This window comes from Cylas formicarius, unplaced genomic scaffold, assembly GCF_029955315.1.
Source record: "Cylas formicarius isolate icCylForm1 unplaced genomic scaffold, icCylForm1.1 PGA_scaffold_6__28_contigs__length_40554024, whole genome shotgun sequence".
Lineage (NCBI taxonomy): Eukaryota > Metazoa > Arthropoda > Insecta > Coleoptera > Brentidae > Cylas > Cylas formicarius.
Window position 1 is genome coordinate 3708024 of NW_026844347.1, and position 24038 is coordinate 3732061.

Below are 24038 nucleotides of genomic sequence, written 5' to 3' on the forward strand. Positions count from 1 at the left end.
AAAAATAATATTACGTAAATTCAGAAATAGTATATTATACAACAAGGACGGTAAACATCACTTTGACACGAGCGGAGCGAATGTTCAATAAAGGAGTGATTTAAAAAGTTTTCCGAACGTGTTCATATTATACTTTTTCTACGACCATTAGTTTTTGGGTACATTTTCGCAAAACAACACGAATAAATTCAATGACATGACCGTCAGAATTGACAAACGTCAGAATTCAAGGCGTGGGAAATATCTCCGAAAACATCCGATTGCTCCCAAACCCGTGCGGTAAAATTCCGAAAATGTCCGAAGTGGCTCGGATCCATGGGAAACGAAACTAACCTGGTAAAGTGATGTTTCCCGCAAGGTAGATCAGTGTGTTATTGGTTATTTTACAGACAGGAGTAGAAAAAAGTAGTGTTACTTGTCTTATCCCAACTTTATTTGACCGGTCGTTAGTTTGTGACATCAGACCACTTTTTTAAGTCACTCTAACTCCAAATTCTCATAAGATTTTATTTAGGAGCGCTCACCATATTGCCATGTGTGCATGGATTTCTAAAGACAGCGCAAAATCGTGAGTTATGGAACGCTCCGCTGCGCAATCTCTATGGTGTAATCCATATCGCTATTAGTGATATAGAAGGGTCCTGCCTAGAAGCGCTCACAGTAGGTGCAGTTTGCTTTCCGCGTATACGTGCGTACATTTGCAACTTGCGAAGAAATCCCGTTTGGTTGGGATATTTGGGATTGTTCTCAGTTTTCCTGCACGATTCTTCTTGAAAAAAAAATTAAAAAATGGACACTGAAAAGCTAATTGATTTATTACGAGAGCGGAAATATTTATACGTTCAGCGGGAACCAAATTATCACTACCGCAATTTACAAATGTCCTTGTGGACTGAAGTTTCCGCTGACTTGTCTTTATTAAAACGTTATATACTCACTGTGCGAATTCAACGCATAAACACGCAAGATCACAAATTCGGACCGTTCCGCGGATTTGTAATATTCGTGTGTATCCGCATCCACTGTGAGAGAAGCTTAATATTTCGTTTTAACTAATGACTTTGCGGTATTTAACAATCAACATGGCCGCTGACAGATCGTCAATATGTTTGGATGCGGAAGTTTAGCTTTTCTCAAAATATATCCAGATCTCAATTAAGTTTCTGGCAAAAAGAAGTTAAGTGCAGGTTAGTGGATGAAATGTAAAAATTATTTACTATCTCTACAAAAATATAGCCACCTGAAGCGCATCATTTATTTCCGTAGTACGGACACCATATCGCTCCTCCGGCAAAACAGTGACCGAACTTCTTATAACTTAGCATACATAATTCTGACTTTGAAAACATATTGTATGGTAATAGAGTTTCGTCATATATTTAACCATTTAAGGATTAATGATGGACTTAACTCACCTTCCAAAAATTTTGCACTTACGTCACTATTCTGCCGGAGCAGCGATATTATCTCATAGCTATATGGTTTAATATAAATTTGCATCGGGAACTTTGGAAACTAACCAAATAAGAATGTATGTGTGTTTATTTAATCCGTGTATCTGCTACTCGTTTGTGACTACATAAAGGAGATTAAACCAAAACAACCACGGTGGATTATCATTGTCAATTATTAATAGAAATTTTTATCGGGATATTAAAGTAATGTAATCGATACAAGAAATTTTATTTCATAGCTTAAGACGTATGTGATCCTGGGTAAGTCAATTAACCTCACCAATTATTAGTGAAATAATATTATGTAGTAACAAGTGATATTATAGATTTAAATAATTATCTACGGCGTTTTGCAAGTGAAGCTAAATGTCTTCAGTTATTTCGTCTACACCAAATTTGAAAGATAAACCGGAAGTTCTTGATAAACTTGTAAAACAGCTTTTGGGATGTGTACAGGAATGCCAGAAAAAGTATGGTGGTAAACAGCAATTAGCAACCGAGTTTGATTCGTGTGTTGCTGGCTTATGTGTTTCTTTAGAGGCAATTTTTCTACATGGCCTAAAAATGAAATCTTGGTCAAACCAACACGAAAATTTATCTCTGAATGAAACTTTAAAGCAGGTCACAGATATTGTTGCACAAAGTTTACGCATTGGACAGGAACAACCAAGTATGTAGAGTAATGGTTTAGTATTGAAACATTTTGTCATTTAAATCTAAGTAGTCCCCATCAAGCAACATAATTTTGTATTAACTCAAGATGTTATTTTGGTATCGCAAATTTGAGAGTAAGATTAATATAAAAAAAGTAATGTGACTATATACATTTTTTTAATTTGTTTTATTTTACCACTGTAACATAATGTAAAAGGAAAGCAAAGGCTTAAGTGTAATGAAACTGCACATCTAAATGTGTAAGCTCCAACATGTACATGATTATGATAGGTACATTAGTAAAGTTATTAAAGTGTTCTTCAAAATAAATCAATAATTTGAGCAGCATCAGCAAAGCCTTAGCTTTCCGTGCGTAATGCACTTTCTTCAAAGTATAAAATTACAAGAGCTTTTTACCTCTGATGTCTTTGGATTTGCATTGTTGTTTCATTTTAATAAATGACACCATGTAAAAACTAAATGTTTTAATTTTGCAATTTAGTTCAGAACATCCTTTTCATTCATATGACAATGCAGTTGCTCTTCTATATTACTACTTGAATTGTCAGTTCCCGCAATTTTCAAGATAATATTATTGATTGAACTAGTTGACTACATTGATTCAAACCTGTTCAATATATTTGTATATTAAAATATTTTCAGCTTTATGGGCGTTTCTAAAACAGCACTTAACAAATCATGAGGTGGAACGGTATAACTCATTAAAACATATTTGGACAGATATGGGAAGGTGCAGAGCTTGGTTGAGATCTACTTTAAATGAAAAGTCTTTAGAAAGGTGAATAAAATTAATATCTGTATGTTCTTTCCTTAATTATTTATTATTAATTTGAGATATCTTCACAAACTATTGAATGACAAAAATACATTATGTGAATATTATGATTCTTGTGCAATATTAAGAGATGAAGAAAAGAGTGGCTTATTGCCAAATATGGCGGCTGGTAAAAAAGTCAATCATAGTGAATAACTAATAAATAATATGTATTTTGTATAGGTTTAGGTTCCATATTATTTGCAATTTACATTGACAAACCAGAGTTAAACAGCTTTCTAATGTCCAGGCCAGTTTTGGCTGTTGAACAAAAGGAGCCTATAGTTGAAGCACCAGTTCTAGGTAATACTTTTCATACTAATTATGTTGTCTACTAGGTTGAAAATGAAAAGAGAAATGGCGAGAGAGTGGGTGAGAGGTGCAACAGAATATGTAATCTGTAATATTGCTATTAGCTCTTATGACATATTTTTAAATTTTTAATTTTAAAATTTTGCAAGATGGCCAAACTAAGAGAAGAGAACAGAAACACAAAGTCGCTCGGCAATTCATTTCTTTTGATGATGATTGCGTAACAGTGCCCGCCAGCGTATCTTTTGCATCCAGTGATGCAAATTCAGAGAGTCTTTCTGCAGATAATTTACATGTAGATGAACCAACAGATGAGGCTTCTACAGATGATAATAAAAACTGTGGAAATGAAAATAGACAACAAAATGCAACATCCAAATTGGAAAAAATTCCAAGAAAATTGTCTTTTGAAACAAGTGGTTATAGAGAGAATTTTTCTACTGCCACACCTGACATTTTAACCCCATTTAGTCAGTTTGAAGTTGGGGAACTACGGCCTATATCCACAGAATGTAATATATCTAATTTTCAAGATAGTGGAGATGATATTGTTGAAATTCCTACTGATATTTCAGCGGTTTTGGATGTGGTGGAAAATAGGCACCAAGAGGAATTATTAAAAAATAAAGAAAAGATAGATGTTCTTATAAAAGAAAATAATGCATTGAAGGAACAAATTAAAACATATGCTATATCACTTGAGATGCTCAGGAAGGACAAAGAAGAAGCAAAAGAGCAACAAGAGTGTCTACATGGAGATAGCACTCGAAATTATAAGATTGAAGCTGAGACATATGAAAAAAAACTTGTACAGGTCAGCAGTTTCTGATAATATTGCCGTAATCAAATTTAATAATTTTAAGGTTGCTCAAATGCACGCTGAGCTTATGGACTTCAATGTGATACTACAGCAGCAAATCCAAAGAAAGGATATTTTACTCAACCGTTTAAAAGCAAATTTAGAAGAACTAAGAGGTCCTGTGTCTGCAGATATCTTTCTGCCGGATGATTGTCAAGGCAATGTGAATGTGTGGATTCCATCAGCATTTTTGACTGGTGGATGTTAACTTTGTTTTTATGTATATAGTTCAACAAGTTATTCTTATAGGAGCTAGCTCAAATTCTTATTATGTTTACCAAATATTCATTAGAGCAGGTGTTGATGAATGGAATATATACCGTAGATACGCGCAGTTTCATGCTCTACATACCGATTTAAAGAAATTGGATCCAGCAATAGGGACTTTTGATTTCCCTCCTAAGAAAACCATTAGAAGAAAGGTAGGCAAGTTCTTTTTTTAAAGAATTCTATATAGTATTTATTAATCTTCACACGTCTTTGAGGATTCAGTTATAGTAGAGGATAGAAGAAAGCGCCTACAAATTTATCTAAGAAGAGTTATTGCCCATTGGCCAGAGCTAAGACATTGTAACAGCAGATTATTGCTAGGGCAACATTTAGCTTTTTTCAAGTAAGTAATTCTTTTCTTAATTTGTTAACTATTGATTTATTTGAAGATTCTAAACTATATAGAAAATTAAGAAATTTAGAGGGGTAAAAAAAATTATGTTAATAAGCAATTTATAATGTATACACTCTCTTAATAAAATTATTTTTACAAGACAATGGGGCTAATAAAAAAATAGTTTTATTTTTATTTATAATTTCAGGTAGATTCGGAATAATAAATTCAAAGTACATAAGTTTGATGTAATTATGTAAAAATATTTAATTTCAAATTTAAAACTAAATTGAACTGTTAAACATAATCTCTGTGGGGGTTACAAAGGCCTGTGAAGATGAAGTTGCAATAAAAACATGAAAAGTTGCAAGTTAATATAAATAACTAAAAATTTTTATGTTTATGTATAATTGAATTGTAATATATTTATAAATATTTCTACATTAGTTTTGGTGTCAAAATGTCTTGGATACGACATATGCAGTAATTTTAATATAAGACTATTACTAATCCAAACTGGTTTATACATTTTGGTTTTTCGCTAAAGTTAAAGCTTCATTCCCAAGCCCAGGCACCCTTTATGATCCTCAATACATTTAGTTTAAAGACAGACGAGAACCACAAGCTCGATAATAATAAGGGTATCCACTATCTTGCAGTATATAAACAGCAAGAAAACGAGAATACTAATACACCAGATTTGCTTCTGCGCTATGCTTTTGAAACTATAAAATGTTTTGTTGAAAAAATCAGCATCAATTAAAAGCTCAGACCAAATAAAAGGTCCGCTACTCATTCATAAAACCCGTCAATATTTGAGGATTGTTATTTGTCTAACGTCGTACCAGGGATGAGCCAAGCTTGGAAAAATTACAAGTCAGTTTTTGCACACCTGGCCCTTGCATACCATAATTTTCGTTTTCTAAGAAGTAACAAAAAATGGTATCGAAAACACACTAAAACCAACGCCAAGTCAAAGTCGTTTTATTATAATGCGCCGACAGCACCTCTAGCGTGTACTACGATATACTAAATGTCCTAGTGGCGATATAGAGTGTTAAATTCTTATGCAAGAGACGAGATAAGAAATAACGGTAATATATCCAAAATAATTTTAATTTTAAAGCATGAAATTTTAAAAGTAAAAAAAAAATTAAAAGCAATTTCAATATTCATGTAACTGGAATTAATAATCATAGATCTGGCAAACGCGTTCTACAAGGTGTTTAGGATGGTTCACGGGCTTGCAAGCTTAGTAGACATAATCAAGCGTTAACTAACCAAAATCACAATTACATTTTCATTGGCATTTTTTTTTTTCATCTACATGACGCCACATTTGGATTTGCTAGCTAACTATTAGTTGTTAATCACTCTCATCAATAAAAAAATATCCTGTTTTTTTTTTACGTTATATTTCAGTTCTTGTTAAATGGATTAGTTTGCATTAAGTGAGAATAAAACGAACTTTTTTTGATGATGGTGGAAAATCTGGAAGTGTCATCGTGTAGCTGAAAAACAAGTTTGCTAATCCATTTCAATATCCTTGCTAAATACATTTGTTACATTTTCTTGTGAAAATTCAGAAAAGCTAATGTTTGCTCAAACTCTGCAACATTTTCACCTCGAATAATTCCTCCAAGCAATGAATGACAAGTTATAATATTCAACATGTATTTTTGCTTCATCCAATTGATCCGAGCTATACTACTTTAATGACTTTAGCAAAACTGTTACAACTTCAAATTTAAACTGAATATACATAAAATAACACTATACTGAATTTATATTCAAACTTAAAATTGTCATTTCAGAGCATTTACAGCCTGTGATTTCGTTGAGAAATAAAAATATAAGAATTTCTAATTTGAGTGTACATGTACATTGGTATTGGCGTCCAAGCACTTAGGCTACCAGATGGGCCTGTTGTGCCCTCAGACCGCTCTAGAGGGCGTCCAGAATGCCGCTCCTCCTATAGAAGGTCAGCAACTCCTTTGCCCAATACCCTGATCTGGGTCCGGATCGATCAGGTCCGTTCCGAAGACTCCTTCGTGCCTATGTCACAGTAGGGCACTCGGTGAGCAGATGCTACGAGGTCTCCCCCCCTTCCATGCACCACCTGCACTCCGGGTCGTCTCTAATGCCTAGTAAGCAAAGATGCCTAAGTCTGCGATGTCCTGTGTAGTCCCCTGTTAGTGCTCTGTACTCCCTTCTGGTCAGTCTAAGCAGCTCCCTGGACCGAGGGAGGGCGGGCCCATCCATCATAAACCTCGCCTGCCTCATTCCAGGAGCAACTCTCCAACCCACCAGGGCCCGTTCTCTCACCCAGGCTTCGAGAGCTCCCCCCGCCTCATGCACTAGACTTGCTCCTGCTCTTTTGGTCCCCGGCCACCATGCCACTGCCCCATGCGTGAGCATATGCACCAGCATGGTACCGTAAATCCACTGCATGATCTTTGGCCCCAGGCCCCAAGTGCCCACCGCTCTCCGGCACGCCCACAGAGATCCAAAGGCCGACCTGGTCCTTTATCTTATATGTTCCTGGAAGGTGAACTTGGAGTCCAACCATACCCCCAAGTACTTGACGCTTCCGCTTGCAGAAAGAGGCACCCCAGCCATCGAAATGTTGAGGTTACACTCCAACTTCCTTTTTTTGGTGAAGATGACCATCTCCACGTTGCGAGGATTGACAGCCAACTTGATGTCCCGGCACCATTGTGAGAATCTTACCAATACCCCGTTCAGGAGCCCATGCATCCTTCTCACGTCCGTCCCCTGTGGCATTATCACCAGGTCGTCTGCATATGCCTGAGCATAGACCCCTTGTTCTTCCCTCAGAATATGCAATAGTTCACCACTAGAAAGGGGGACAAGACCCCACCCTGTTTACAACCCCGTGATGAGCCGATGGAGACCTGCTCCCCCCCACCCAGTCTTGCCTCAATCCTCCGGTCGGTTAGCATGGAGCGGATCCACTTTACAATGGCCGTCTCCACTGCAGTACGCCCCACCGCCCTGCAGATCGAATACAGGGCCGTGTTATTGAAGGCCGCATACCGACTGCCGTCCTGAGCCCATACCCTCCTCCAACCTAGAAGTCAGATGGTGAAGAGCCGAGCCCACAGACCCGCCGCTTCGGTACGCATGCTGAGCTGGCTCTAAAGGGGCCTCCAGCTCCACCCAATCCCTCAGATACCGGTCCAGCAGTCTATCCAGAGTCTTCATAATGAAGCTGGTGAGGCAAACGGGCTGGTATGACTTCGGGTCCGTGTAGTCGCTCTTCCCTACCTTGGGGATGAACACTACCCTGCTGTGTCTCCACAGCTTGGGCACGTATCCCCTCGCAATGGAGGCTCTGAACAGATCCATCATCGGGCTGGTCAGGAGACCTCCGTCCCTTTGCAGCAGAGCCGGAAATACTCCATCCCCGCCCGCTGACTTCAAGGGGCCAAAGCTGTCAATAGCCCACCTTAGCCTACTATGGGTAACCACCCTCCTAACGTAACGACCCCCGTCTTCAACATTCCCCCCTGTCTCCGGATCAGCAGACCCAGGGGAAGTGCGTGGTCAGCAACTGTTGTAGTGTGTCTGCTGGTCCCGCTGTGTAGCTACCTCCGGTCCTGCGGACCACTCTCTTCTCGCAGGGTCACTTCTGAGTACTGTAATGCACGTAGGTCTTTTTTGTACTCTCTGCGGACCTCCCTATAGAGATCCCAGTCCGCACTTAGGCCGCTGCTCTTCGCTGTATTGAACAGTCCGTATCATAGCGTAGCTGACGCGGTCGGCGGCCTCGTCAATCTTCTCCAATGTCCGGTGTTTTCGTGGTAAACCCCCTAGGCGCCAAGCGAGCTCCTCCCTATAGAGTTCCCAGTTGCCCGGGAGTTCCTAAATATCTAACGGTTTCCCGAACACCCATTTCCAACCCAAAGTCCGACATAGAGTCCTCCCCATAGACACACCACCCAATTATTTCCGGGAGAAGAGCTCTGGTACAGAGTGTCAAGTCTATAACCGAGCCCCGACCCGTCGTGACAAACGTGGGTTCTACCCCTCTGTTGGCTACCTGCAGACCTGCCGAGGCCATGAACTCCACGAGGTCCCCCTCCTTCGATTATTCGCCGCGCTGCTTCACAGAACGCGGTGAACATTGCTATCGCAGCGAATCAAAAGAGGAAGATTCGCCTCCTCACAGTGGGAAACCAAGTCACTGATCTCCTCCGGAGGACAGCTACGGTCGCCTGGAAAGTACGCAGAGGCGACTATTACCTCCCTCACGGCGTCCCGAGTGGGGGATCTGACCAGAATTGGAACCAGGTCGCTGGACGCCTTGTCCCTTAGGAAAATGGCCTCCAACCCCATAGTTAGTATGCAGGCCCTGAGACCGCCCTCTGAGGAGTCGACAGTATGCAGCATCGACCCTCCCAGAGATAAGCCTCTAACCCTTGATTTTACAATCCAGGGCTCCGAAATTTTCCTGCATAAGTGGGTCGTTGCAGCCCTGCTGTGTTGCAGGTTAATTTGTAATATCCCCGTGAAGATGTTGTTACGGGAATACCACGTGAGGGTCACGATGCTAGCATCAGCCCGAATCCGAGCCCGAGGTAGCACCTCCTTCCGCTTCCTGACTGGTGGACCCTGATGGGATTCCCCGGTCCACCTCCATCCGAGATTCCTCCTCGGTTCTCCCTTCATCGGAGGGCCCTCCGGAGGTCTCCTCCACAGAAGCTCTGAGCGCCGCCTCTCCGACAGGCCATCAACCTCCATGGACGAGCCCTCTTCGTGTGAGCCCCCTGCGGCCACCTCATCCCACTGGCCTCGGCGCCGCCAGGTTCACTTTAACCTGGGTCGCCAGGCAGAAGAGAAGTGAGCCCTTAGCCGTGATGGCGCTTGTCGATTTCTCGTCCACGCCCACCACCAACCTTGTGCCCCTTGCGTCCTCCGTCCTCTGCCAGACCGTCCAGGCACGGTAATCTAGGCCATTCTGAGCTGAGCTGTCAGGCAGCGGACTAGTGCCTCGTTCGAGACACCCGCCCTCAGGGTCGGAATCCAGATCGCCGCCCTTCTTAGTCTCAATCCTTCTGGATCGACGTCCACCAAGTTTGCGAGCCCCCAGGGCCTGACGTTGATCAGCTCCCTGCGAACCCACTCCCTGGTTTCTTTATCCATCATCTCCATCAGGATGTGGCTTCTCCACGACCTAAGCGTATCCGGGGAGGGGTCTTTTGCCCCCCCCCCCCCTGCATGATATACATTCTTACGCGGAGGTTAAGAGCCCCTATGAACCGCAGTAGGTCCTCGGAAGACAGGTTAGTTTCCTGTCCTCTGAGAACCACCACCAGTTCGGTTCCCCTCGCCGCTTGCGTATAGGACCGAGCCCCCCTGTCAGAGCGCCCCCGGGACGGCCCGACGTGCCCAGCTTTGGAGCCCTTCGTTAACGGCGTGGCGGGATTCCTGGACGCCGGAAGAGACCCCGTCCGCGGTTCCGGAACCGTCACCGCGAGTCTCTTCTTCTTCGCCTTCCTTTTTTCCGCCCCACTCCTGTGACTGGGGCGGAGTGTCGACTAGGTGGTTTCCCGGTTTGTACCGAGCCCTCCACCCCGCTCGCTACCTGGGGATCCTCCTCAGATCGCCCTTGTAGGAGAACTTCCTGAGAACGCCCCTGCTTGCTGGAGCCCTCCTGGGGCCCCTTCTCCTTTTTAACTTTTTCAGGTTCCATAGAGGTCCCACGAGTAGCTAGGGAAAAAAACGGTCCACCTCTGCAGAGCCCCGCATGCAGAGGTAAGGCTTTCTTCCCCGAGGTGCGCCCGGTGCCTCGGGGTTGGGATCGGCAGAGACTGATCTTCTATCCAGCCATGCATCCCTTAGGAACAACCCCCAACGTAGGATTTAGGATTTTTATTGAGGTTTACTCCTCTTGGTCCAAGTGGTGAAGCTCAGACCCCTCGCATCGCGTGCCCACCAGTCGAGCCAGCACCCGACGCATGGTTTATCAACCAACTAAAAGCCAGTTGGCACCGTCATACCCTGTGCAAGCCCTTAGCCACGACACGACAGCTGGGCAGGGTAAGCTGGTCCACGACTGGTTATTTGTTAGCCCTATTGGATTTTTACCTCGTCATGGCTCCTTATTCGCAGCCACCCAGGTCCGTGAGAGCCTGGGCTACCCCATCCGCCACTCGGGGACGCGCCTCATGTATTGCTCAACCACTACATGTACATACACGATATTATAGGTGGTGTCAATTCTCTGCAATAAGCTCCAGAATTAAGAGACCGGCTTCTTTGTTTGTTTTGGTGGTTTTGAGTTGCGAAAGTGGGCTACTTGCCCAATTGGTCAGATTCACACGTGGCTTAGTTATTTATATGTGCAAGTATTACTAGTACGTAGACACATTTCATTTTTGTCGAAAGTTTGTCTCACCTCTAAGTATAACAATTAAGTTCTAATTAAGTTCACAAGCATCTTTCTTGACAACAAACCATGTGATATGAGTGGATGGTGCGGTGCTCAGATTTGCTTCATGGTGTCTAACACTTCATTCTGGTACCCTAAACTTACCGCTCCACCACATTTTTTATCGAAAATTTTCAATATGAAAATTGCCACCCCGGTCCTTAATTATTGGAAATTTGCTGTCACAGCAGTTTTAGATTCTTGCTGCTCGGTAAGCAATTCTAAGCAATTCGTTATACCCTTTCAAAAATTTCTCACCCCTTGCTGTTGATTGCTAACTTACCTCCCGCTAAAATACCACAAGGTCAGTCATTTCTTCGTTTCGGTCGGACCAATCACTGTTCACAAGACAGGTACGTGTTAGCTTTTTTAGAAGGTTGCAGCGGTTTAAAAATTTTTACTTGTTTCGCATTCCTCTTGTGGTACATTATGCAATCGTTATCCTTTTTTCGGCTATAAGTTGTGATATATTTTGACTATTTTTGGCAGTAATAATCTGGCGTTAATAAACCTTTTTGAAAATGGTAAATTCCTGTGTTGCATATGGTAGCAGTAATGTATATATTGCGTTGCATATTGCATCTAATTCCAAATTTGAATATTTTCTCTATTTCCAGGAAAAAATGATATTGGTTATTTTAATAGGTATAGATTCATGCGTATTTTAGGTCTTTTTTAAAGGACTACTGAAAAATATATGCTGCTACTTTTTGACTAAAGTTTTGTAATTTTATAAATTTCTAATTGACATGCACTTTTTTCGAATATTTTTTAAAAAGTCATTAGAAATTTTATATAAATGCATGCAGAAAATATTGTAACATAGCGGTAAATAACGGAATCAAACGACGAGACCACCTCATCCCCAATTTATATAAATAAACCGTTTTGCCCGCCAGAGATATTCGCCACGAATGCGAGGATTGTTCGCCCACCATGAAATCTTATGGTGTTCACTACTACATACTAGGGTCCATTGCCTTGTAGAAAAACAAGAAAGGTCACATTAATAGTATATTATGCAACCATTATGTATATCAGCTAGAACTTCAAAGAACTCCTTCGCTGGAGAAGATCCGAAAACCTTCGACATTTAGAACTTCTCGAGATTAGTCTCCTTCGCTGGAGAAGATCCGAAAATCCTCGACATTTGGAACTTCAAAAATCAGTCTCCTTTGCTAGAGAAGATCCGAAAATCCTCGACATTTAGAACTTTAAAATTTAGTCTCCTTCTCTGGAGAATATCCGAAGATTCTCGACGGAAGTCGAGCCCAACAGTTTTCTGTAAAACGCATTATTGAATTGAATATTATGCAACAAATGCATAAACGGCATTTGACTAACGAGTGTTTAATAAACGAGTGAGGTAAAAAGTTTACCGAACGTGTTGCATACTACACTTTTTCTACGACCGTTACTTTTTGGGAACATTTTCGCAAAACAACACGAATACATTCACTGACATGACTGTCGGAATTGACAAATGTCAAAATTTAAAGCGTGGGGAAATATCTCCGAAATAAAATCCCGGAAATGTCCGAAGTGGCTCGGATTCGTGGGAAATCAAACTGACATGTAAAGCGACGCTTCCCGCACGCTAGATTGGTGCGTAATTAGGTATTTTACAGACTGGAGTAGAAAAACGTAATTTATCCATTGTATTCGTCCCACAAAAATTGATATCGGTCTTTTTTCGTGTGATTCCGTTTTAGAAGTGTTCGGTGATCGTTTTTAAGTGTTTAAGCTCTACCGGCCCCGCTATTTTAACCATTCACGCCGGTATGGAGGCCGGATGGGCTCGGATGGTCCATGGTGGAAGAGGGGGATGCCGTTTTTTTTGGTATCGGTCAAAATTGTTTTTTGCTAGCTGAGCAAATATTGATTATATTTCTTCTTTTTCGTGTTGGCCTTTTATCAAAAGCGAAAACCCTCGACAGAAGTCGGCAATGGGCAAATTATTCTAGTAGTCTTTCCCATAAACGCATGAAATGCATAATTGTAGTGTAAACGTCATTTAACCATAACGTAAACAAAAAAGGATGATGTTCAAGTAAAAATGACCTGCGAAGTTCATGTGACAGCAAAAATACAGGATACTGAGTCCATCAAAAGATATTTATTTCCCACAGATAATAACGGAGGTAGGATCTAATACCCCCTAACACTTAAAAATGCTACTGCTATATTAAGATACTACTTTTATACTTTACTTTTTGAGGAGGTGAAGAATGGTTGCAAACATCGAAATTGTCTATTTCACCTGCTGGTGATCTTATAGCAATAGGCAATGACAGACGATTAATAGTACTAACATCAAAATGGGATTCTGAAGCGGATATAAGTCAATTTTATGTTACGTTTTCAAAAATTGTACATGAATATGATAATATAAAGGCAATTCTGTGTACACCTGTAGTGGGAATAAAAGACAGTACACATGTGGGACCTGATTGGACCTGTATTTTGATTGGATATGATTCAGGGTATATGAGGTTTTATACAGAAAACGGTGATTTATTATTCGAAGAACAGTTTCATAATGAGAATATTAACTGTATAACATGTCAAAGCCAACATAATCCTAGACCTGATGTATCTTCCGAATTATATCCTGAAGAAATTTACATACAGTACCAGAGCAATGTTGCTGTAATTGGTGGATACGAACTCTTTACAAATTTAAGGAAATGTAGAAGTCAACTAGCAATAGGTTTTAATCCTCAACATATCCAATAAATTAAATTTTAATGATCGTTTTTAGCTCAAGCCCAAGGAAATCACTCAGCAACTTCTCAAGATTTTCAGCAACTACCATTAAATATTAAGAAACTGGGATTTTTAGACCAAAGTATTGTCAATGATGTAGCAGTTGTTGGTTTGAATCTTTGTAGCAATTTTGATCATTTATTAGTAGCATCAAATTGTGGTGGTTTTGAAGCCAAATACAGGTCAACATCTCCTCATAGTTCTTTAGTACTAGCTGCTGGATCCAAACCATTCTTGGGTTATCATTATGCACTGGATGGAATAAATCAACCTGTCCTTGGAGATGTTGCTAAGGCAGTTGCAAATAAAGTAAAGTCAGCACTACCGTAAGTAATTTTAGTTTTTAGAGTCGTATCCTTTTGAGGTACTTTATTTTAATTAACCTAAATTTGAGTTTCTTTTTTTTTAATTTTCTAATTAATTTAACAGAACATTGTTGGATATTTGAAATCAATGAAGACACTTTAATTAATGTTTGGTTTTACATAACAATTACCATGCCAGACACAACTTCATTATGCTATATTATTGTATTATAGTTCTGTTATTTACTAGTGCTTCAATGTGTATTATTTTATATAGTTATGAGACTTTATTTATGTGAAATTGCCACAATCTTTCAATAATGGTGTTGATGATTTCTTTAATACACAAAGGAAACAAGGACAAAATATTAACCCTTCAATGTCCAAAAAAGCAATCCTAACTAAAACTAACCAAAATTGTAAATTTAACTTGAGACAATGTATCAAGTGGCAAAATGTGCAAAATAATTGAATATTCATAATCAAGTCTGGCATATTAACAGGATTTTCTGTTAAAAACCATAACTTTTGTTTATAACTCATAAATAGTAAATATGCATGTTATTTGACCGTTTCGATAAGATAACAAAGATATGAGGGGGTCACAAAATGAGTCTATGTAAAATTTGTCTATATATATATATTCCAGTAAAAGAATCGAGCACTGTACGACTATAGCAAGCGCTATCCAAGTAGAGAATTGCTATTTGGTGCTATGGTAACTCCATTATTTGAAGGGTTAATTCTGATAATAATTGTAAAGATGACGTCTTTGAGACTTTTTTGTTAGAGAAGTTGTTTCTTCAATTATTGCCAATCGTGGGAAACTTACAAATTCAATATTTGTTCCTGTTGCTGCTTTTATAAAAAGTGAGAGGCCTTCAAAGAAGTATAGTTTTGGGACTATCAGATATGGAACCAAAACCACGAAACTTAACTACAATAAAAAGAGCCCACCTCCATAGGTGCTTCAAATTTCGCCGATCTTCCTCCTTACTCGGCCACGCTCTGGAAGAAAAGTTACCCTAGAACCATACAGGCCATCATTCAAATAAGTTATAAGTTATTTTTCTGTGTTTAATGGCGCTAGTAGGTAGTAAAGGACTCACCTGGTCCACCCTGCATTGTCACTCAGGAATAAATTATTTATTGAAGGGTTTATCCAATAACAATAGGTAATAAAATATTTAATATATACAATTTGTAATACTAAATCTCAATTGAGAAAAAAATTAGATAAATAGCTTTTTCTATACGTTAGTAAGTTGTTATAATCGAAGTTATATATTTATTTATTATTTTCAATACGAAATAAAATGACGTCAAAAATAATTTACAAGTCCGTTTAAAAATCGTCTAAGATATCAAATCTTTGAAAATTTTCTTAGCTGGGTTTTAAATTGTGAAAACTAATATTTTTCAAACTTATTGGAGCTAATCAGTTCGGTGCACATATAATGGGATGATTTCTCGGTTAATGTCAGTTTGTGCAGTATGTAGTTTAATGTGGATCTTGCGCTATACCATGTTTAGTCTTATAATCAAACGGATTCTAATAGTTAAAAAGAACATTAAACACTCATATATATGTGAACAGTCATTATATCGAAATTTTTATGTTTAGACTTGCAATTAACCAAAACTATTTATATAATTAATTTTCATAATGGTTTTATCCACCTCAAAGGTGGATAAAACCGGGACTGTCTACTCTTATCTTTGCTAATGTCCTAAAGTAACTTACAAATTGAATTTAAATGATTAAACAATACACAGTTGTACATCTTGTAATACTACATTGTATCATGATTCTTTGAAATTTGTAGGCTAAACAGTAAGTCTACTTGTTTGAATTTCCATTGCTTTTATTTTTATACATCTAATCATTTTAATTAATTTAATGTAATTAAAACTACAGTTCAAATAAATTATTTACATTTTGTAATTTCTAGTTTATATTTCTTTTATCAGCACCTGGTTAACTGGGAGCAACACCCAAACTGAAAAAGAAAAGTCAGCTAGCATGCAACCAATAGAGTCAATGGGCTGTCGATTTGGACTCTGCGATTTACAAAGAACAGCACATGATATAATTTTGTCACCAAATCGTGAACTCTCTGCAATAACTGACTTGTTGGGGAGAGTTATTCTGGTTGATTCCTTTAGAGGAACTGCCATAAAAATTTTCAAAGGCTATAGAGATGCGCAATGTGCTTTTATTCAAGTTCCTGACATACGAAAATCAAAACACAAGTTAGGGAATAAAGTGGCTCATTTCATGGTCGTTTATGCCCCAAAAAAAGGTACTTTGGAAATATTTTCCGTCCAACGTGGTGATAAGTTAGCTACCTTTTCTGCATCAAGATTTAGCAGGCTAATGTATATTACTTATGGACTTATGGGTTTTACTAAAACATCTAAGTTAAAATATGTGTGCCCATTTTCTTGTATATTTATGGACAATGATGGGAAAATGAAGGAAATATTAATTCCATTTCATTTGTCTCTTAACGAAAGGAATAATAAGAGGGCGCGAGATATCCACCTTTACAAAAAGTTAAAAGAAATAATTAACGCAAGTGATTTTATGGATGAAAAATTAAATGATGAAATATGTAGTACCTGTTGTGAAATAAAAACTATCGAAGTTAGTTATCAAACACTAGAAATGATTTTAAGTCGTAAACAAGTTGGTGCCTCACTGATGACCAAATGTGCGGAAATCTTCCTAACAAATGTGGAAGGAAATGGTAAAAATTTGGAAAAATTGCATTCAGATGAGAAAGAAAGAAATCTTAGATTTATCTGTCAAAACGTAAAAAAGATGTTAAACCTATATTTATATTTAATAAAATGTGATAACAAGGATGACGGCAATGAATTAGAGTCTTCAGCGTTGGATTTAAAAGTTGTGGAATTAGAAAAGCTTCAAAGATTATTTGATTTGACAACGAATAATAATCAAAAAAACTTTAAAATTTCCCACGTCAGGTTTTCAGGTGAAGCGCTCTTGACTGTGTCAGATTTTATACAATCTTTTGATTTGAATAAAGGTGGAGAAATAAGAGTTAAAAAACACCTGGATGAAAGCATAAAATTTCAAATAGCTGAAGTGCTTTTTGGGCCATATATAACAAGCGAGTGGAAAAATTATAGTGTTTTGCAATACCAAATACTCCAAAGTACGGTATCTGTTGCAGATATTCTTGATTTGCTAATTAATTATTGGATTAATCGAGCTTTAACCATAAATATTAATTTAGAAAAAGAGATGAATTCATTCCTGTTGCTCACTTCAACTTTGGTTAAGTGTTTAGATTGTGAAATAGTGAAGATTGAATATAATTCAATCTCACCATTTTGGGAAAAAATAAGAGAAATTTTGGAAAATTCGCCGAGACCATTTCCTGCATTAATGGCAGCCATATTGTTCCGAACTGTTGCCAAACAATATGAACTAGAAAAAACCGAAGAAGAGAACATTGAAGTGTTATCGCAGGAAAATGTTAAATGGTCGCTTTTGATAGGTGAGGATAAGTTTTTGGGTATATAGAAATAGAAAATTTGAGCCGCAAACCGGTAATAATTGGAATTCGATTTTGGTTTTTAATTGGCCGACTTGAACTTTGAATGGAGGTGTCACTGTAACCAAACTCGATCGCTATAACGAGCCTAAAACCCACTTAGTTTTTACTAATTTTAAACAGTAATTGTCACTAATTACGGCTCAAATTTGTTTGTTGGGTATTGTTTACACCCCTTGTTAAACTGTAATCGGGATGTCGAAACTACAGAGGGCTAATAAGAATTAAAGTGATTTGTTGTTCGCCCCTGGTGGGAGTTTTCAGAATTATCTATCTATAATATTCAATACAACTTTTTTTTTAGGTAGGCTAGAAGATGTGTCAACTTTAAATATTATCATATCAAATAAGGCTCTAACTAACCACTCAGTGCTTCCAAAACTGAAACACAAAAAAGTTGAAATTAGTTTAAAATACATTTTACAAGGTGGTAAAGGGTCGGTTAGTGAATGCGTGGCGCAGTGGTTAACATTAGCCGGAACAGATCCAGAGGAAATAGCAATTAACGAAATTATTTCTCACAATGGCGATATAAGCGACAATAAAAGTAACCATTTGCAAATTCCTAATGGAATTAATTCAGATAAAATAGATCAAGTTAAGTCAAGTGAAACTTTTAAATATTTGAACATACTAAGAAGACAATTTCCATATAGTCTAGAAGCGAGCTCACTTATAGGAAACATGTGCTGGGAATATGCTCTTGCTTGGCGAAATGATATAACAATGTTAGAAAATTTAGAAGCAGCAATAAGCTGTTTAAACTGGGTTACAAATTGTCGCTTAAATATTGGTCTACATCAGCTCTTGTGGAACACTCACTTAAAAATGGTGGTTGAAAATGCCTGCAAACTTATTAATAAAGTTGGGAAGTTGCCCAAAGAACGATTGTGCCAGCAGGACACAGGTCTTACAGATAAACAAATAACTACTTTTATAAGTAAATATACAAGTTATTTTAGTAAAAAGAGTAGCTATTGTTGGATGTTTTAGGTATCTGTGTAGTTTTTTTGGAATCATTTATGGATCTTGCTCAAGGAGATATTGTTGGCAACGAAGCAGATTTAAAATATGAAGACATGTGGGAGAGTGGATGCAACCAGTCTCTAGTAGAATTAGCATGTGAACGAAAGTATCTAGATTGCAATTTATTGGACCATCAATATCAACTACTTTTGATCCTGCACATGATCACAAAACTTTCTCTTAAGCATTCCAAGCCTGTTAATAATTTATTTGAAACCTCAATATCCAGCTTACTTTTTGAAGGTAAAGTATACAAAATCTTACTGGATTGGTATATGATTTAATGAGTGACTCTCATGGTTGGGAGGTAAGTGCTAAAAACAATCGTTGCAGCCTTATAGTTCCAAAAATTTGGAATAATAGTGGTTAGGTTAGGTTAAAGTTCATACAATACATATATAATTGATGATAATAAAGTTAAACGAAAATTATTTCAAACATTACATCCGGATACTTCAACTTCAATATATATATATATATATATATATATATATATATATATATATATATATATATATATATATATATATATATATATATATATATATATATATATATATATATATATATATATATATATATATACAGTGTGTCCAAGATAAGGATGCACAGCATGGGGATCTCGGAAACTATAAGAGATACAGTGTCGGTTAAATTAGACAAAAGTTGCGCATTTTGATACCGAACAAGATCCCGTTTTACAAATTTGAAAATTCCAAGCCGTTCCGGAAATATCCGAGAAAAACCGAAATATTGCGATTTCGTTTTTATTATTTTTTAAAGCTATTTGAGAAGATATGAAAAAACGGAAAACACTTTTCCATTGGCACTTTTTAATCTCTCCAAATTGACGTTAACAAATTTTCATTACAGCGTTTCGATTCCATGGAACCACCATCAACTTTGATTTTTCTTATGGGACGGAAAAAAAGTACACACAGTATTAGGTTGTGCTTTTCATTGCGAATTCAACGATGTACGATACAATACGGTTACTTATGTTTTTATCCAGAAAAATGGCTTCTTAATACATTTCTAGTATTTTATTGTAGTAGGCCATGAGATCCGAACGATGAAAGGCAAAAGAAAATGGTTGACAAGTTCGAGTTAATGTGTTTATTTATTTACTAACTCTAACTGTTCATTTAACATAACAACTAAATCCAACAAGTTAATGAAAAACAAATTCTATAACAAATGTTCGAATAAATGATCTCCATTTTCTAGGCATAAGTACGCCCGTCCCACGGTAGACTCCAAAACACGACTTAACATTTCAGGAGTAATTTTATTAAACGCTGCTCGTACTGATTGACGTAATTGTTCCTCGTTGTCAAAACATTCTTTGAATACCTCATTTTTTATGTAGCCCCATAAGAAAAAGTCCAAGGGAGTTAAGTCCGGGGACCTTGGAGGCCAAGGTGTTTCACTGTAAGTCCCAATGTATTTTCCATCAAACTGTTCAGTTAAATATTGGCGAACTTCTCTGGAGTTATGCGCTGGGGCACCATCTTGTTGGAACCAGCAGCCTTGCACAGCGCCTATCGGTAAATCATCTAAGGCATCTTCTAAATCGTGCCTCAAGATGTCAAGGTACCGCTCGGAAGTTAAGGAATTATTATAGAAAATAGGTCCTATAATCTTGCTACCAAAAATCCCACACCAAATATTAAACCCAAAGCGAACTTGATGTCTGGATAGTCTATTAACACGTGGATTTTGTTGCGACCAATAGTGTGTATTGCGCCTGTTATAAATACCGTTATTGGTCACCATACTTTCATCAGACCAAATCACTTTATATGGAAAATTAAAACTCTCATCACACATCCTGGTATACCACTCACAAAAATGTCTACGTCGTTCGTCGTCACCCGCTTTTAATCCTTGACATATTCTGAATTTGTAAGGCTTAAATTCATTTTTCCTTAAAATAAACTGAGCTGTAGATTTAGCTACCCCATTCTGGTCTTCAATTTCTCTGGTAGAAGTTTGTGGATTTTCGATAACAGATTGTAGAACAATGTATTGGTTTTCTTCATTGGAAGGTTTTTGTCGGGATAATGCAGGCTTCTTAAATGATCCATATTCTTTCAGATTAAATAACAAACGCCGAAAAATACTCTTGTCAGGTTGTCTCCGCTCTGGGTATTTGTTAGAATACATACGCTCGGCTTCCACACAATTTCTTTGGCATCAGATGTAGCAAGACAGCATATCACATTTTTCTTCGTTTGTAAAATTACCTCCCTCCATTGTAGAACAAAATAAATTAGAAAAAGACAACAACAATAAAAATACAAAAACAATAACTAAAGGAATAAACTTATGATCGACTGATAACAAAGACAAATAACATTAATGTGTCATTGAAATTGACTGGATGTCATTTTGTCATGGCCTACTCCATTTAAATGCTGAAATGTATTAAAAATCCATTTTTCTGGATAAAAACATAAGTAACCCTATTGTATCGTACATCGTTGAATTCGCAATGAAAAGCACAACCTAATACTGTGTGTACTTTTTTTCCGTCCCATAAGAAAAATCAAAGTTGATGGTGGTTCCATGGAATCGAAACGCTGTAATGAAAATTTGTTAACGTCAATTTGGAGAGATTAAAAAGTGCCAATGGAAAAGTGTTTTCCGTTTTTTCATATCTTTTCAAATAGCTTTAAAAAATAATAAAAACGAAATCGCAATATTTCGGTTTTTCTCGGATATTTCCGGAACGGCTTGGAATTTTCAAATTTGTAAAACGGGATCTTGTTCGGTATCAAAATGCGCAACTTTTGTCTAATTTAACCGACACTGTATCTCTTATAGTTTCCGAGATCCCCATGCTGTGCATCCTTATCTTGGACACACTGTATATATGATAACAGACATATACTTATACAGACCATAAAATGCTATAACAGAATACCAAATAGTATTCGACACACATTATAAATTTCAATAGATTCATAAAAGAATTAAAATTATATTTGGACAAACATTATTAATAAATTAAAAAAATTAAGATTCACAAAAGATCTTTCATAACTAAAAATACATTGTTATAATTAATAAAACTGTAATAATATAAGGTCAAATAGGTTTCAAAACAAGCCATCTGGGCTGATTAGGTTGTAGATGCAAAAATTTAAATTAATTAACACTTAAATGACGCAATATAATCGGTGTCAGAGAATTTTTTTCTAAAATTTCGGTTTTGAAAAGTAAAAGATAATCGCCACTCTAAAGGTAACCAGCGTAGCGATATTTTTATATATTTTTTAGATTTGCAGAAAAGAGTGGACATAAATTGGAATAAATCTGACGTTAGAACTAATTCTTCAAGGTTTCAGTTTCTATATAAGGTAATTTCTGCAAGTTTAGATACTGTTACAGTTGATGATGAAGGAAATTTGTATTCTAAGGACCATGTAAATTGGATGCAACAATGTTTAATATTAGCAAGGAAGTGGAATTTGGAAATTGACAAATTAAGAAGGTAAGCATGTATGTAGTCAATCCACCACGTAGGTATGTTATTGTGGATGCCATTGTAAATGCATTTTCTTAAACTCATGAACTTTGTGTTTGTGCTTAAAAATTCTGTTGCTACACCAAAAATTCTTTCAAAAATTTTATAATCAGTATTTTAATATCTTTTTCAGTTCAGGTGGTCACATAACGCGCCACTCAGGGAATATATTGTGCTCTTTTGCACAAATGTACCGAAAGATTAATGGTAGTAAAAATTCTGCCTAAAAAAACACGTAACTAAAGTTCCGTTTTTAATACTTGTTACTATTACCAAATTATTTTTTAATTTACTTAACTAAAAATAGTACTTTGGAAATACTAGACCCATTTAAAAACTATTATTGATACAAAAAATATTGAAAATATGAGTTACTTTATTTTATAAGATTTGAAAGTAAACCAGAGGTCTTAAACAGTACATTAAAGAAGTCCTATGATTTCTAATTTGACACCATGGTGTGTCAGCTTAATTATCCATGCACTGGTTTAGTATTTGGATATGTTGCGAATTTACTTTGAGTCAGGAAATAATTAAACACTATCATTATAATGTATTTTAGGTATCAAATTGTGCAACTTTATATGAATGGTTTTGACTTAATGGCCGGAGAACTTATATCAACTGTTAGTGATACCAATGAGTTAGGTTCAGAACTGTTGATCGTTGCTGGAAGACGACTTTCCCAATTTCTAGTAAATTCACCAAACTTGAGTCAGAACATTACAGCGCTAAGTCCAATATTAAATAAATATTTAGAGCAATTAGTAAGTATTGGTTGTCTTGTTTTTAGTTCTACCATTTAAATGTTTTGATTTGTTCTTCGAAAAAGGCTTTTTATTTATTTTTTATGAATATATGATGAAGTTCAATTTTTTGAAAGCTCTGTATCATGCTGCATAAAATTTTAATGGAAATGGAAAAATAATAAGTTCATAAGAATTGAATTTTACCCTTTTGTGTTTTTTAATCATGTTTTAGATTTTGTTTTTACACCTGGTGCATTTATCAATTTAAATTACTCCGTTTTAGAAGGATAATTGGTGCGCTCCAAGTAGTTTATCCTTTTTGAAAATCCTAACAACTAGAATTCTTCAATGCTTAGATGAAGATCATAAAGACTATAAAATCGCGGAGTTACTTTTGGAAACCTGTTCTACACTAGAGAATTTTTACTCCGAACTGTAGTATAGCTCTAATGTTTATTAAAACACCAATGTGATCCTAGTTTTTATGATTACCTTAAGTCATAGGATAGTAAAGATGTAGTGGTTTTATTATTATTGTATAAATTGTTTTACACTGTCAAAAGGTGCATAAACTGAATATAAATAAATCTTATTTACATTTGTTTTTACTTAGCAATTTTTATTTGACGCAAGTAAATAAAATTTCCCCTAAATTTAGAGGGTGGAAAAATTGAAAAAGGAGAACATACAATTTTTTTTCCATAAGTACGAATTTATTATCAAATGAATTAGAAGAGTATTTTGCTATGTACATAATTTATCCTATTCGCCCCAACTTATCTCTCTCTCTTATATTTCGGAAACTATGGAGGGTAAATAACTTATTGTAATTGAACGGAAGCATTTGATGTTTCTAATGAAAAGTGAAAAAATCCCTCCAGTTTCAAATTTTTAACAAAATATATGG

General features: G+C 37.0%; 2 protein-coding genes across 8 annotated transcripts; both read left to right on the plus strand.

Moving 5' to 3' along the window:
• The first annotated feature begins 563 nt into the window (after positions 1–563).
• Positions 564–5084, plus strand: LOC132702772 (sorting nexin-29). Of its 5 annotated transcripts, none has more exons than XM_060671533.1 (11): positions 564–1715; positions 1781–1932; positions 1993–2124; positions 2772–2907; positions 2964–3073; positions 3127–3246; positions 3405–4069; positions 4119–4311; positions 4364–4536; positions 4600–4727; positions 4927–5084. In XM_060671533.1, the coding sequence occupies exons 2-11, from the start codon at positions 1821–1823 to the stop codon at positions 4928–4930; spliced, it is 1773 nt and encodes a 590-aa protein (XP_060527516.1). In that variant the 5' UTR covers positions 564–1715; positions 1781–1820; the 3' UTR covers positions 4931–5084. The 5 variants fall into 5 exon arrangements, 4 of the variants coding, with proteins under 4 accessions (XP_060527516.1, XP_060527517.1, XP_060527515.1 ...); XM_060671534.1 differs by having other exon boundaries at positions 568–1715; positions 1781–2124; positions 3405–3767; positions 3831–4069; positions 4927–5083; XM_060671532.1 differs by having other exon boundaries at positions 590–1715; positions 1781–2124; positions 4927–5083.
• Positions 5085–13176: 8092 nt separating this feature from the next.
• Positions 13177–23739, plus strand: LOC132702770 (rab3 GTPase-activating protein non-catalytic subunit). Of its 3 annotated transcripts, none has more exons than XM_060671526.1 (10): positions 13177–13313; positions 13391–13882; positions 13934–14264; positions 16215–17770; positions 18132–18767; positions 18821–19096; positions 22136–22215; positions 22276–22349; positions 22945–23149; positions 23415–23739. In XM_060671526.1, the coding sequence occupies exons 1-10, from the start codon at positions 13229–13231 to the stop codon at positions 23568–23570; spliced, it is 3891 nt and encodes a 1296-aa protein (XP_060527509.1). In that variant the 5' UTR covers positions 13177–13228; the 3' UTR covers positions 23571–23739. The 3 variants fall into 3 exon arrangements, with proteins under 3 accessions (XP_060527509.1, XP_060527510.1, XP_060527508.1); XM_060671527.1 differs by having other exon boundaries at positions 13934–14020; positions 14084–14264; positions 22136–22349; XM_060671525.1 differs by having other exon boundaries at positions 22136–22349.
• The last annotated feature ends 299 nt before the right edge of the window (positions 23740–24038 follow it).